The following is a 16568-nucleotide window of genomic DNA, read 5'->3' on the forward strand; positions in this document are numbered from 1 at the left end:
AGTTTGAGAAACACTGGTTTAGTTAATAAAATAAGTAAACACTAAGTCGCCAGCAACCACTACTATTGGTGTTTTACTGTAATAACTTACATTATTACCGAAGAAATCGAAGAAATCGAAGAAGATATAATTTAAAAAGCGTTGACTATTTAATAGTTTCATGAGATTATTTATAATGATGATTTGTTTGAATTACACATCTTCTTAAGAAGAATTATCTGAACTAAGAATTGATTTGAAACTTAATTATAGTATTTGTATATTTTTACTGGTCCTAATTAAATTAACTAAATCTAAAATAATTATGATGAGAAAGATTTAGTACATTTTGTGTTTATTTGTGATCTTGAATCTTAAAATTCATTGATTTCTTACCATAAAATAGCATGTTTTGGAAATACTTGGTAAGTATGAAATAATCAATAGATAAGTAGTTTTTTTTTTTAATAAAAATAGAAATAACATTACGTGAGATATTATAAAAATTATTATAAATACGAAAATTTATAATGCGAAAATCGTATACATCTTTAAGATAGGAATGATAGCAGAAAACTGTTGAGAGGGTTGGTTTGCGTTAGGTAATAAGAATGAAGTTTTGGAACGGTTATATCACCCCCATCTGTGGGGCGCCGCGCGAAATTTACGCGCCGTGCACGATGAAAACATATTTCAGGTTTAAATCATTTCCACGGAAGGATCCTAGCCGAAATCAGATCAATTACCGAAACTTACAACCCCAAAATTGCGTAACGTTTTATTATATGCGCAACTATTGCAATTATCTGTTTATAAACATAATTTTCGTTCGCATTAGTATATTATGCTTATCCAAGTCGTTCGTTCGAGATGCATATTTAAAACAATTGTTCTGGTAGGCGTGATGGGTTGGTTTAGGCAAAATTGAATTTTCTCGTGATGAGTTTTGTTTGGCGAATAATGGAGGAGGGACTTGTTAATAAAATAGGGGGCGCGGTGGAGGGTGGATGAGGACGGAAGCGCCAGATATAAAGTTCTGGTTAAAATAGTAAACTGGAGAGATTGTATTTAAGAAATTCGAGCCGAAGCGAATTCTCAATTATAGAAAATAAGATGCGCATGCATCCCTTCGTGAACGGTTAGGGAAAAGGGAAGATGGCGTTGGGGGATGGGTGTGGGCTTTTCTGCTGCGGGATTTATTATTTTTGGTTGCGAAAAATCGCGGCGGCGGTAGCAGCAGCAGCAACAACAACAAACGGCAACAGAAGCGCAGCGCACATCCTTCTATCCCTCTCTCTCTCTCTTCCCTCGTTGTTGTTTCTGTTTGGAGGGAAGGCGGATGGATGTGTCGGTGTATGTATGGATAATGTATGTATGTAGTGAATGTAGGCGCAGTTATACATTTTATCTGAACGTCGACGGCGCCCAGCTTTGGCGCTGCGCGGCGCAGATCAATATAAAAGCAACAGACCGCCCCTCCGCCCCCGCATCCACCCCGCGCTCCACGGCATCGGCAGCGGCGCGGGGCGCATCGTCTCCACCTTTGCAGGTGGGGACCCCCGAACCATTCTGCGAGTCATTACCTCCGCCAAAAGTGTCTGACGGTCAATCGAGACATTTTATTATTACAGAAAATTACCCCTCGTCGCCCGACCAAAGAAATCAATAAAAATAATGCAAACGAAAAAGAAGCGCACGATCCCTCATTTAAAAAAATAAATAAACAAACAACTAAACAAACACGTGAAATCCCAAAAACACGTCCACCTTAATTGATTTCGACAAAGCCAACCGAATGCAAATAGTTGGGAGATTTAATTATTTTTTTGCGTACGTTTGAACCAAAATTCCAAACATATTTCAATCCGCCAGCGCTCTTCCCAAAGTATTATGGCGTTAATTAAGAGAGCTTTGCTCCATAATTTAATTACCTTATTTAATATTTACGGCGCGGAAATAAGATTGAAACTGCGTGCGACGATAACGCGACGTTTAAATTGCGGAAACAACGTACAATATTCATTACTCATATCACATTCTCATTTATATAATCAAGAATAAAAGGACTTTTTTCAAATATCAAAGACGCGAAATTGCACTGAACTGACTAAAATTTAAAAATCTCAACCAAAACATTTAAACTACTTAAAAAAATAAGTAATATTTTAAGATACCAAAGAAATAGAATATATCGTATATATTATATAAGACTAAACATTACACTGGAACCTCGCATAAGGAGCATTTCGCTTAACGAGCAAAATTAATTGTAAGAAAAATGACTCGATTAACAAGCGACCATAAGAAGAAGTCCCGGATTGCGCGCACTCTACATCATTTTTAAAACTTGTGTACACATATTATGTGTATTTTTAAATATGTTTCACTATTCGAGTAAAAATCCGGAAATTTTGAAACGGAGCAGGTTTCCACATTTATTATAAAGAAATTTGTAAAAAAAAATATTTGTTACTAATTTTATTAACTTTAAACATTGTATTATAGTGAATCTAGGATTTGCTTTTGGGAATAGAAATTCTATAAATCAAGTGGGTTTAAAATTTGTTCAAAACAAAACACTTACTATTTGAAACCTTGAAATTCCTATAAAATTAGAATTCTTAAGTACTTCAAAAAAAAAAGAGTTAACATTGCGTGCGTTTAAATCTATTAATAAATATGGTTAAAATTGACATTATTATAAACTGCTGGAATATTGCCGTCCATGTTTTTTTTAATATACTAATAAAGTGAAATATATTTGTACATATAATGCTTACTCTTTTTGTTTATATTATATTACATAATAATTTAATAGTTTGATTGTATACGAAAGTTAAGCACATTTGATGCAAATAGTATATGGATGAATCATAAAAAAAATATTGTCAATTAAATTGAGTCGTGATGAAAATATTGGGAAAAAGTCTGGTGATAAATTACGTTGTTTCTTATAGCGTTTAGCGTAATAATAAATCTGTAGAGGAGTGGAAAATAGGTTTTTCGAATTTGTATTTAAATGTCCAAAATAGAGTACGAATGTGTTAAATGTGTGTGTGTCTGTCTGCATTATATTTATATATTGCCCCAGTTGTACAGTTAGTGTCTCGCGTTACGTAAAAATAGCCGGTTATGCAAGTGCGGCAATTGGAAATGATTTCTCGTTTGAGAAGAGTTTCACAAATAGCCGTGACCAAAAAAAATGAGTTTATATATATTTATATACCTGGCAAAATAAAAATACACAAACAGAAATATGTGGACGTGTGAATGGCCCGAAATAATCTCGTTTCTTTTTTTTACTACAGTTTTCCTGAAATTCCTCCTCACATTTTTATTATATTTATAATTGCGCAAGATCTTGCTCAATTTGGATCATTCTATTCAAAAATAAACTGAAATAAAATATTTTATAAGATGAATTTGCATTTCTCTAATAACATGAAAATATAAATTAAAGTTAATACAAATTTTGTAGAGAATAGAAAATTCTTCAAAATCTATTTATTTTACATATAGAAACATAACAAATTAAGGATCAAGTAGGTCCTTTATATACAGGTATCCTCCGACTTACAAACAAAGCTTGTAACTTGTTACAAGGAGATATAAAATGATACAAAAATTAATTGTCCAAACAAAAATTGATAATTTATTTAATAAAATATAATATTTCTGTTTTGTTGCATTTTTTCTTTTATTAAATAATTGTTATGTCTACATTGAAAAGTATTTGTAAGTATTTTGTTTATTTTAATATATTTTTTCAAATTTATGCAGCCAGTAACACGGAATTTCACATATATAAAAAAACAGTAAAATGTGTGGTCTGATAAGACTATTATGAAATTTTATAAATTCCCCCGACTTTCGAACAAATTCGACTTACATACAACCTTTTGTAATGGAACTAGTAAGTCGGGGATACTTGTATAAGCTTCTACAAGAAGTAACTGATACTAAAATAGTTTCAATTCTCTATTTTCAACTATAAATTTAAATGATAAAGCGAATGAAACTTTTCAAACCGGAAATAAATTTAATTTACAATATGTACTGGGGAAAAGATTGTATTATTTATGATCTAAAAATATCATCATTAAGTGCTCGCAATTGAATCAATGGATTTCAAGGGAAGGGAAAAAAAACAAAAAAAAGTAAAGGAAGGAAGCGTCCGCTCCGCAATGAAAAAGGACCACCGAAATCTAATTAATTAGTCCGTCTGCGAAGGTTAATTGTTAATTAAAACGCTCATAATATCTACATACATACACACACACTATTATTAAATATGCCGGAAAGTGGAATGGGCCCCAAAAAGGGTCGCCGGATGGCATAGCGTGTTGTGAAACGAAGAACTTTGATAATTAATAACGCAAATTGTCTACTTGACTAACGAAAACAACCCGAAATAATATCGAGAGAGAAAAAAAGAAAACACACAACAAAAGCGTAGAAACAAAATGCCCCGTAAATTAATTAGTTATAATTCGCATTGATCAATTTTTGAAACGAAAAAAGAAACTCATTATTTTCGGGGTATCATCATCAATCTAATGCAACGATAACAACCAGAATACACAAGAAAATCATAAATTCCCAAATTGCTTTTCGCCGTTCTTGTCTGTCCTCCCCATTATGAAATCCCTAAATATTTATTTAATTTATTTATTTTTTATCATTCGCGCGCGAAATTTATTGTATGTTGTTTGTACGTGTTAATGCGTAAAGATTGATCGTTCCATTCGAAATGATGTGCATCCGAATTTATGACACGGCGCGTTTTCGCTGTGCTGTATGCTTTTAGGCCTACGTACTTTTTTTTTTCAATGACAAAAAAAAAGATCATACATATACGTACTGAACAATAAAAAAAAATAAACATCCCGTAACGTCGGCGTTTCGCAGATTCAGACACGCAATTATTGCATCCATTAATTACATCGAAAATAAAAACAAATTAATTCAGTCCTTCGAGTTTTAATTGGACCGTAATTGGATGATCGATGTTTGTGTTCTTGTACCTTTAACATGTGAATGTAAGGTCCAATCATACCAAAATAGAACAGCTTGTAGGTGCATGTATCGGGTGTTAGAACTATTTATATTTTTTTTTGCTTTAAATCTATTTTTTCCGTTGGATACAAGGATCCAAACTCTTTTATCTTTTATTCTAGTAATGTTTCCAAATTTAAACTGCAAATTGTTCTTGATTTTTTTTTGTACGTCTAAATTTAAATATTGTTGTAACCTTGAGTATTTAATAACATTCCCTCATTGATTATTATTACTTTATCCACCAATATTAGCAAAAGCAACTTTAGAAGTATATTTTCTAGTAAATTCAATATATTAAATTTATTTTAAGTTAAATACTAGTAAAAGAACCATTGTGGTCCCATTACACGCAGTTATGAAGACTAAGAAGCAATTTCAACATTAAATTACTTAATGGATTAAAATCTCATACATTTGTCATATTTAAAACTAAAAATAATTAATTCCAATTATTATGCAAATGTGATATTATGATATAAAATTTGTAGCAATATTTTCGTTGCCAAAACTTGAATCACAATGCAAATGTTTTGTTTTCGGAAATGCATGTTTGCTCGTGGTCTAGGATAGTCAGATAAGCAACGTAAACTATTTTTAGATCAGATCAGTACCGAGGTTTAGTATTCCAAATAAGCAAATTCCGAAACGATAACGGAATTGGTTATTTTGTGTTGATGGTGCATGAAGTAAACAAACATAGAACTCGCACATATATAAATATAAGCAATGCGGTATGTGCGACGCAAAGTTCATAGTCCATGTGCTAGCAGCCTCGATTATTTATCAATTTTGCAAATAAAGCGCGCGCAGAGTTTGAAAGAAAGGACTTGACACTTCTTCTCGATGGTTGCCTCGCCAGGAAAGAGATGCTGCATGAAGCACACCGATGATGGCTCAGCAACATTTTGTTGAGCGAAACGCAGACGACAGTGTGTAATGCTGCTTATCGGAACATTTAATAAATCGGGCCAATGTTTAGCAAACAATGCCATGTGAAAGTAGCCGTGAATGTGATCATCAGTTATTTCCACGCGGGCGTCGACAAATGATTGCGACAGAAACCCACCGACTACCACCCCTCCCGGTAATACTCGTTTATTTTGTAGAACAGACATTGTCTGCGCAAGGAGAGGAAAAGAAGAAAAATCACGAATACGAACCTATTTATTCGACAATCCATTTAATAGCAATACCTTCAATTAGTCCAAAGCTTTAACAATTCCAATTGCTTTGTTTCATCAAAGTAGTATTACTCTAAAAATAAAACTAATTAAAATATGATTACTATTTAATGATTGCAATATTAAAGTTTCCAAATTCATTGACGAAATATGTTTACCTATTAATTAAACAAAGTATTAAAAAAGAAGACAATGATTTTAAAAAAAAGATCGTGTTATTTTAACAGTAATAAAACATGCAGAACAACACATAATAGTACTTAACGTGCCTAATTGGTTTCTATAAATAAAACGATGAAAGTTCTTCGAGGAGCATTCCGGCTCACAGAGTGAAACAAACGTCGAGAACGCTTAGTAAATTGTCGATGTGTAGACTTTAACCCAGGAAACGCAGTAAATTGGTAACAACTAATGTGCTATGATTGACCCTTGGCACTCGTTTGGTTCTAAACAAAGGCTACGTGGTATGGCTTTAAAGACTTTGGTGCGAAAGGCATCTCTCCTTACACTAAAACTTCTATATGAATGAAAATAAATAAGTACACAACACTAACAAATTAAATGTTTTGCACAAGTACAAAGCTTTCAAAATTCAACAAAGCTTCTTTTATTTATATATAAATAAAAATAAGTAAACACTTCAGTAACTACAAAGAACGTCGGAGTAAAACGCATTTAAATTAAACACGGAAATTCGCAAATCATTTATATACGTTTCAGAAATAAGTCTGAATCACACGTGGGTTAAATTGCGTGTGTAAGGTACATCTAAAAATGGACATAAATCCAAAATTCTTCGAACTAAATATATTAAATTTGCAAGTAACAGCAGATTAGTTTCGTTCTTTACATTCATAAATACATGTTGTTTTGAATTTAAAATTATTTAGAATATAAGTGTCTTTAATTGTTAAAATAAATTTAAAAAAATTTCATCATACTTTCAAATACATAAAATCGTTATAAAAGTAAACAAATTTCTATGGCGAATCTTTTATTTATTATTATGCATCTTTCAATATTTACTCTTTGATTTGTACAAATATTATTGCCGTGACCGTTTTGGTAGATAAACTCTCAGAATTGGTCGAATTTTTCGGGCCTTTTTCAACTGTTTACATATAAAGTAAAAGCCATCGTTGATAACGTGTGCATTATCAAATAAAAAAAACATTTTGGGCATTCTTCTTTCGCACAGTAATGCCTTGTGCTCGTACCGCCTGCCTTCCTTTCCACTTTTTTTCTTAGCGTCTTATCGACCTTCGACGTATCATTTTCTTCGCACGTCAAAGGTTAGATTCATTCTTGGAATTGCAATAAAATCGAAATACATTCTAGTACAATAGAGTTTCTTATAACTCTCATTTTGTAATATTCGGTATGAGTAAGTCTACTTGGAAAAATATACTTGAACAAAGCAAAATGCGTTTGAGAGTTAGATTCGAGGTAAGTCATTATTATGTTCAGATAACAAACTATTTACAATCCAGTGGTATATTGTTTTGGAGAAAGTAATTGAAATAATTCAGCGATTACAATAAAAAAATGCGAATTTATTGAAAAATATAAAATAAGGGTTGATTATAAAATTTGTAATAAATAGTTGTATATAATATAAAGTACTGTTGCAAAGAAAAAAAAAATGTAGTTTATTTGATTTATTATGAAATTTTGTGAAACGTTTCTTTATTGGTCGATCGCGATTGGATCAAAAGTCACTAAATTGCAAGTGTCAGTCGTGCCATGTAAACGATTTAAATGCAAATAAGAGTGTCTAATATTGCGATAGCAGAGAAAGAGAGCTGGTAATGGTCTGAATAATATATTCGGCTTCGTGCTTTCGTTCTTGCAAAACAGAAATATTGGGCGGACACGTGAATTCGATACTGCACCAGAAAATAATTTGCGCGTTTCTTTTCGGTGAAAGAAGAAAGTTGATGTGAAAAAAGTGTAACTGGACGACGGCAAGTGTGGAAACGGATCGCGTGCAGCAAATTTTTCATTTTTCATTATATATTTTATCCTCCGCATAATATAAATATATTGTAATTATAATTCAAATATATTTACTTCCATGAGTTATAGTTTCCAAGATACGTAAACCCTTTGATTTGTTAATTTTTGTATACATATATATATATATAATCATTAAACACACCGAAAACGCCCACAATTTTGCCTTATCTGCCTTCAACTTATTCGCATAGTGTTATATTTTGTTCCATTTTTATAATTCGCTTCAGTCGGCACGTGATATTTATTGCCAGTTCGGTCTCGCATAGACAGTATATCATACATATCTGTGCGAAACTATATAGTTTTTCTTGTTGCGTTCCGTATTCGTGTTTCGTGATTAATGCGCGCGCATTCATTAGGTTTACGCGCATTATCGCGCGAACACTCGCCGCATTTAATTAACATAATAGCAATCAATTATTCGCGAGATGTTTGAGTGCGTCGCGAGGCGTATGCGAGTTTACGATATGGGGAGGAAGCATGTCTTTCTCTCGAAAACTACCCTCAGCCCTCCTCTCTGCGGCCCAAGCAAATTGCCGGAATTTATCTGGATACAAACAGAGACATATCCCAACCTAAAAAAAACGAATTAATACACCACCACTCATTAGGTAATCGTCGCGTTCTATCATTGTCGAGTGGCCCGTCATTAAGTGATTAGACTGGATGGGGTTCGGCTTACGAACCATCCACAACCCCTCTCGAAACCGAGATTTTTATTCCCAGCCGCACTTGAAACCTTATTTGTACGTTTATTTTATCATCGTAAAATACACCGCTTTAGTCCTGGATTGAATCGTAAAGAAAAATAATATCTGTCTGTGATTTTTTTTTCGTCAGCAACGTGATCCCACTAGCAAACAACATGAATCTTAATTTAATCCTATGAAACATATTACTTCAGTCGATTTGTTATCCGAAAATGTTCAGTTTCGATTATTTAACAATGCTTCGCGAAATGAAGGAAATTATAGTAAACTAAGGGAATAACAGGAAATCTCCGAAATATTTTCAAACATAACGAAGCTAAATTGGTGTGAGCCGACTATAAATACTGGGCAGCAGTGAATCATGACGGGGCGTTAAGTATAGAGTATTTCGATTTCGTTTCGGAGCGTTCTTGCTGGAAGGAAGGAAGAAATGAGAGGTGGAGGAAAAAAAAAATAGAGAAGGACAACAAAAGCAAAGTCGAGTTCATTTCCTAATGATTTCGCATTAAGGATGCTAGTTGCGGCCAGGTTCGGTCCGCTAATAGCTAGTAGATGACTTCTTAGCAATGCGGTCGACTCTGTCTATTTTCAGGTTGCGTCTGCTTCGCTTTGTAGCGAGACAAAGCGCCTAGGTATTTATAGCCCGCCGCGATCTTTGTAAAGAGAATGAGCCCTAGCCATTTCCTCGACGCGCTGCACCTACTACACACTCACCACACTTTTAAAACAACCGCATCGGTGCTTTCCCAACCATATATACCTGACTGACATCATCTACTAGTCATATTATCAGCAAAAACAAAACAAAAAACACAAAATGGTTTTGCTTTCTTTCATTAATAATGTAACGTAATGAGAAGGACAAGGAAATGTTTATGCAGAACAAAGGCACTTATAAATCAAGTCGCAGCCGATTAATTAATTCCGAGAGTATTCCGTTTCGGCGGCCGCCTTTTATCGCCGTTACCAATCGAGACACGCCGCTGAAAGTAATTTCCGACCACCCAAATGAAAATGATTCAATATTAATCGCCTTTCATTATATCTTTTATACTATTTAAGTATGCATTATCGGGCGGCGATCTCGAGTTAATAGACCCATTCGGGCGCGACAAGAAACAGCAACACAAGCAATCCACAACGTAATTAAACAAAAGCAAAATACGACGTCGCGATTGCTAAATTACTGATTGTAGCTAGTAGAAGTAGCAGCATAAAACATCTACTTTCGTCAATGCAATTCAAACAATAACATAAGCAATCAATTTCTAATAAAAGCATAAAATGTTACAACTATAAGAAAACTACTGCTGTATAAATTGATTTCAGTATGAGATGCATCAAAACTAATAGGAATTAGTAAAACAACCATTACTTACTTTCCAAATCCCATAGTAGATTTCGCTGTAAAATATAACCGCATCGTGCAAGTTGCAAAGAAAAATAACTCGCGGTTTCGCTCCGCATCTCTTTTTATCCGTTAACTTTGTTGATGCGCGCTACTTTACAGTCTCGAAGATCCGGTACAGCACAATAATACCGTCCATCTCCGGCACGCGATGATTATACTGAGGAAGTCTATGATGAAGAAGGTGACTCTCTAGCGCACTCTTTTAATTTAATAATTATCTTCGAAATAACTAACGGCCGAACTGCACGTCGATTGCAACTAGACTAAGTCTGAAGGTTATTACGAAGAAAAGTAATAAGCGAAAAACGCACAATCTTGGATCAACTCGCGTCCGTGGCCCTCCTGAACAGATAACAGCAGAGAGGAAAACGCATCATTATCTTTCTTGCAAATAAGTGAAAATACTACATTTCAATTCGAAAGTATTTGTCGTCTAAAGTTACTTAACTATATTATAATCTGTTTTATGAATCAATGTTATAGGGTTAATGACCTTAACTCAACATCCTCCCCCTATGTGACTACTTTAAGATGCATTTAAGGTATTTGTTATACCGGAGTTGGATTTAAGTGCGCATTTGACTGGATCAACATCTTAAAATTAGGCCTTCTATTTCGGTTCAAGGATTATCTACGATACGAAAATAAATTTATTTAAACTGTTTGTAAATAGATATGCACTTTAAAAACGTCAGTTCAAATTCATAGAAGTTTTCCTTGTCAAATACAAGTGAAAGTATTTTATTTCTGACGTATTTTGTATTTCAAAATCCTCAAATGAAGGACATTACATTTTGCTCACCAAAATTCTCATTAAATTGGTGCATGCAGCAAACGCAAGACCGGACGACTCCTCGGAGGGATAATTTGGACCGGCTTCAGGGACCATTCGAATTCCTTCAAGTGCATATAGTAATGATTATGATTATAGAAAATTCCGACGGGTCGAATGAGCAAATTATGAAAGAACTGAGAAGCAATGGAACAATAATCTGAAGGAATTTACGTAATTCGAGATGTGTGCATAGATGCGCGTTCTCTGGAGAAACAGTAATTAAAGTAAATATTTTTTGGCGCCAATTAAACTAATATTGACACAATCTCCGAGACGATAATGAACTAAGTAAACAAATCAAGTGAGGAAGGCAAGATAATGTTCCGTTTGTTGTTACTTTAGTTGCTTTTTTTTCGTAACATACACATTTATAGAAAGTAGAACATATATTTAAAAATAAGTAAAACTAATATAAACCCTTAATAAAAAAATAATCACCTCAGAAAACTTCTTATTGTTCATTAATGTTTAATTTAAAAAAACATGAAATATTTGTTATATCGTTAATTTTCAAAGTTGATTCAATGACTTCCGTTGTTACTTGAGAAACAAACAGCAATTTAATATGTGCAAATGATGAAACAACAACAATAAACCAATTGTGTCTGGACTGTCGGTTAGGTAAGGTTATGCCATGTTATGTTGTGCATCCTCCAATGACGTGACGATTGAAGCGATCCGCGAATCGCAATAATATACGGACTGCAATTGCGTTTCGTAAATAAGTAATGGACTGTTGTGCACTATTGCGAAACATCATCGATTCCACAAACGCCACTGAATAAATAAACACGTGAATAAGTGAATAATAGAAATAAAGAAAAAGTCTGAGCAAAATCCGTCATTACGTGACCTTCCTAATTGTTAAGAATTTAAAGAGCGGAAATCAATGACTGTGGGAAGTACAAATCGAACGTTTTCTTTCTGCTGCTACTGCAGCAGAAACAACAACAAAAAATTAAAAGAAAGTAACCAAGGATTCACGTGATCTCTGCGTCGTTTCTTAGTTAATTATATAATTAAATGAACAACCGCAAATGCGTTACTAAGGTAAACGTATCCTTCGGATCGGCCTTCCTGCTGCAAGGAGAATGTTTTTTTTTTGCTTTGTCATTAATATTTTAGCCGAAAACTGGATATCGCGCTGCAACGCGAGAATTTTAAATAATCAAAAATCCTGTTTCTAACCTTTCGATATTTGCGAATTCGACACAAAATAACGGTATTAAGGATGTCAATGTCTTCAGCATATAATAATCGAAACCCGAAGCTTAGCTATTTTTCTGTTTGATTTTTTTTTTTTCAAAGAAACGTATTAGCTGCTCCGATTCTTGTTTAGTATTGTTTTCTTGCTAATTGGGAAATTCTTCGGGTTTCCTAATGGCTGCAATCAATAAAGCTTATTAGTGCTGTAGCTACTAATTTAGATGTTAGATTTTTAACCTAGAATAAATAAACATAGTTTGCTACATTCATTTAATAGCTGTGATATTTGTGGAAAGTTTCGCTATTACACTGCAAAACTATAATGGATAATCATTTCAAATTTGTAACACAATTAAAATGATTCAATAGTACAACTGTGGTTTGTTGTCACTAAGAAGGGTGAATTCCCAATATTTCATTTATACATTACTATTTGAATTTATGATGGAAAGTTACATTTTTTTTATTACACAATAATAAGTAATGTTTCATAACAGTTTTTACGTACGATATTTAATTAATGAAAACATGGCAAATATGAAATAAATACTGACAATTAAATTAATAAAATGTTAGTATATAAACATTTTTTATAATAACAATATTTTAATTTATAACAAAAAATAAATGATATACATTGATTGATTGATAAATGATATACATTGACATTTATTATATAAAATATTCTTGGTTTGTTTAGTATTAGTACGAAAACATAATAAGTGAGAATTTTTAAATCCAATATTAATTAACAAGAAAATTCTGCAGATATATTATAGTAATTTGTCATGTAACTTAATGGAATGTTTTGAAACTATTATTAATTATATTTTTGTTAATAAATGTACGTATTGAACATTCGTTTGTCAATATAAAAATAATAAATATTTAGTGAACAGTTTATATTTAGCAACTGTATTATGTTTATATTGTTAAAGTAAGTGGCATGTATAAATTAGATTTCTGCAGAAGGATTTTCTTGTTTGCAAAGTCTAATGTGCACTTACTTTTAGGTTTTGATAGCATGTGGTGTTCGTGCTTGTGCCACGCCATAGGTTCCATGGACGGGGCGTCCAACTGCCCCTGGGGCTCCAGGTCTCTCACAGAAACACTAACATAATATCACTCACTCACTAATTGAAGACCGCAAGCAGCATATCTTTCGTCAACAAAGTATACTAAAAATTCCAAGGGTGTTATTTTGTTGCAAGAGAAGGAAAAAATTAGAACTCTTGTGTTTGGTGTTTAGTATGAGTGTATACAAGGATGTTTGTTGCGAGGGGGTTGGTAAAAGGGCGCGCGTCCGCCGTGTGTCGGACAGAGAGAGAGCAATCGGTTCAATAAAATTTGTTTGTGGGGGGTTCAGCGGGTAAACAATCCGGCGTGTTCGGTGTACTAAGGGGGGCAGTAACCTCTGACGCTCAAGGCCAACTGAGTATGGATGCTGAAGCCTCCCGACAGACAGAGCAACTTCCGCCCCGCACTTGCAAGAGCGAGACAGAGAGACAACAAACTATGTCCTCTCTATCTCTCGCACACTCGTTCTGTCGCTCTAACTCACTCGCCGCTCGTGTTTGGTCAATTAGAGCTACCGACTTCCGGTTGCATGGGAGGCAGCGAATGAAAACAATCGACAACCGTCATATTCTGGTGACGCTTTCCTTATTCCAGACACCGGGCTCTCCTTTCTCTTCTAGCACTCGACATTCCTCCTCTTCGCTTTATTCTGCGTGTTTCTAGGGGAGTCGAAACGGCGACGATCATACGCACACATCCACGACCAGCACGGTGTGCGAGTGTGCATGGATTGTGTATGTATATATATATATATGCGTGCGCCCCCCGTCTGCGAGAAGAATGGACTCTACTGGGCCACCACTCGGCTCGTCATTGCCTTAGCGCTCTCTCGGGTCAAAAGCACACAAGCAAAATAATAACAAATGTGCATGGGATTCACGTTGCCAAGCCCGACCGACTCGATGTCCGCGCACTTCGCACCCCGTCGACAGCGATGAGGATGACGACAACACCACCACTCTGTAGGACTGCAAGGTCCGTTCTTCCCTCCCTCGCGCGCACCCAAATCAACAACAACAAACGCTGAATATTGCAGCTTTGGTCACCACTTCCTGGAGGACCAGGATACTAGGAGAATGTGTTGAAGGACGCGAATTCGGGATCACCTGTCTGCGCGCCTTCTTTCTTCCTTCGCCGCTGCACTCTTCTCGCTGAAACGACTGGCCGCAGCAACACGCTCTCTCTCTCTCGCACCCACATGCAAGCAGGGCTCGCTCACTCCCTCTGGGCCGCTGTGTAGCGCGGATCCCTCGGTCCTGTCGTCTACGAACCACCACCTATGCGCTATAACCGCATCCACGACGCCTGTAACAAGCGGTGGAGTTGTCCAGTCCTTCTCGATGTAACCCACGTGCATCCAGCGATCCACTGCCTGACTCTGCACCCAACCAACACTCGGATCCGCGACGGCGGTCACCACGTTCGTTTGTTTGTTTGTTCGTAGCCAACAACAACACACTCCGATGCGATGCGACGATAGCAACGCACACGATCGTAATTCACGACGGATCCAATGAAAACGAACACACGACGGGCCTCCGGATCTTCCCTGATCGCTTTTTTTTTCACAACTTGCACTACTGGTCTTATCGCACGCCCTGACTGTATCGCAACATGGCAACTGTTACTGGGCGCAGGCGAATATTTGTCAAGGCGTATCGCGTCGGTGCTGCTCGGCGGGGCGTCGAATTCGACCGAACCTAGGCCGAAGAGCCGCCGGTGCCGGCGTGAGCGACACGATGGCGTTGCTTTCCAAGAAACGTAAACACAAACTACCGCACGCTGCCAACCAGATGAAAATTAAAACTACCTAAATCAAATACGACACTCATTTCTTTTTATTTTACTATACATCATTAATATTTATCCTAAGATCAATATACTTTTAGATTTTTTCTTCATTGTCTTTAAATTAAAATAATTAAATAATCATTACTTTTGACTCTTAATTAATTTATTATTTTAATTTTCTAAGCAACAAATCTGATTTATTATTATCTTTAAATTACATTAGTTATTATTTATTTAACATATTCATTGACCACAATTATGACCAAAGCGCTGAGAAAAACATGTAAATAAAAATTGTAATGTTATTTTCAAAAATTATTTTTATTTTTTTTTAAACCGTGTAAAAGTAGAAAAAATTAAAGAAAGTACAGTGTAAAACGAGAAATAGGTGTACTCATAAATATTAGATAATCTCTTACAACTTTGATTAAGACTTCAATTATAAGAAAATTAATATATTAAAAACCCAATATTTTCCCTATTTATCAAATAGACAAATCTTAAATTTATGATATTTATATAGAAAAAAAATATACACAAATATTATTTGCCATTTTATACTTCTATTACCTTTGAAGTCTTTTGGACATTTTACCTGTAAATTTCTAATTGATTTATAAAGTTCGATCTTATATTTAAACTCTCAATACCACAAATGGTTAGACTCAAATGCTATTTATTTACTAATTAACGGGTATATTCCATCAATTGTAATTATTTATATTTGGTTTGTTTACAATTTCTATTAGTCTATTTTATGTTTATGTTATACCATATTTATTTTAATCTTAAGTTCTTTATAGTATATGGTTCAATCCTAATAGATTCACAATTATATTTATTAACAAGCTATGGAACGTAAATGAGTGAAGTAGAAGATTTTTTTGTTCAATACTCTTTACATTTTTTTTATTATTATTTACAAAACAATCTATCTACAATAAAAAGAAAAACAGATAACATGCTCTAGTTCTGTGCTTAATAGTGAGAAAATTTAAAAATATATATTGGAAATTGATCCAGCCAAACTCCACAGAATGCTTATAAAAGAAAAATTCACGAACACATACACGCAAGCAAGTCTTATTGTCAATTTAGGCACTATCAATAACTTTAAAAGAGATTAGGGAGGTCCTGTGGTTTCAATCTTCGTCGATGAGATTCAGTGTGTGAAAGTTCAGGGGCAAGTTGGTTTGGATGGTCCTCCAGCCGATGTTGGTATTTGCTGCTGAGTTCCGTTATCTCATCCTTCACAAATCGGACTCCAGTGTATTGATGTATGTACTCGTTAGTCGAAAACCAGG

General features: G+C 34.6%; 1 protein-coding gene across 2 annotated transcripts in view; it reads right to left on the bottom strand.

The window, feature by feature from the left end:
- Positions 1–15120, bottom strand: part of LOC108569222 (serine/threonine-protein kinase minibrain) — a 62501-nt gene extending 47381 nt beyond the window's left edge. For both annotated transcript variants that reach the window (XM_017930687.1, XM_017930688.1), the window contains exon 1: positions 13404–15120. In XM_017930687.1, the coding sequence (XP_017786176.1) occupies positions 13404–13458 (55 nt within the window). In that variant the 5' untranslated portion in view covers positions 13459–15120. The remainder of the gene's footprint in view (positions 1–13403) is intronic.
- Between the last annotated feature and the right edge of the window lie 1448 nt (positions 15121–16568).

The sequence above is a fragment of the Nicrophorus vespilloides genome, unplaced genomic scaffold (assembly GCF_001412225.1).
Source record: "Nicrophorus vespilloides isolate i.1.1-1 unplaced genomic scaffold, Nicve_v1.0, whole genome shotgun sequence".
Taxonomy (NCBI): Eukaryota; Metazoa; Arthropoda; class Insecta; order Coleoptera; family Silphidae; genus Nicrophorus; species Nicrophorus vespilloides.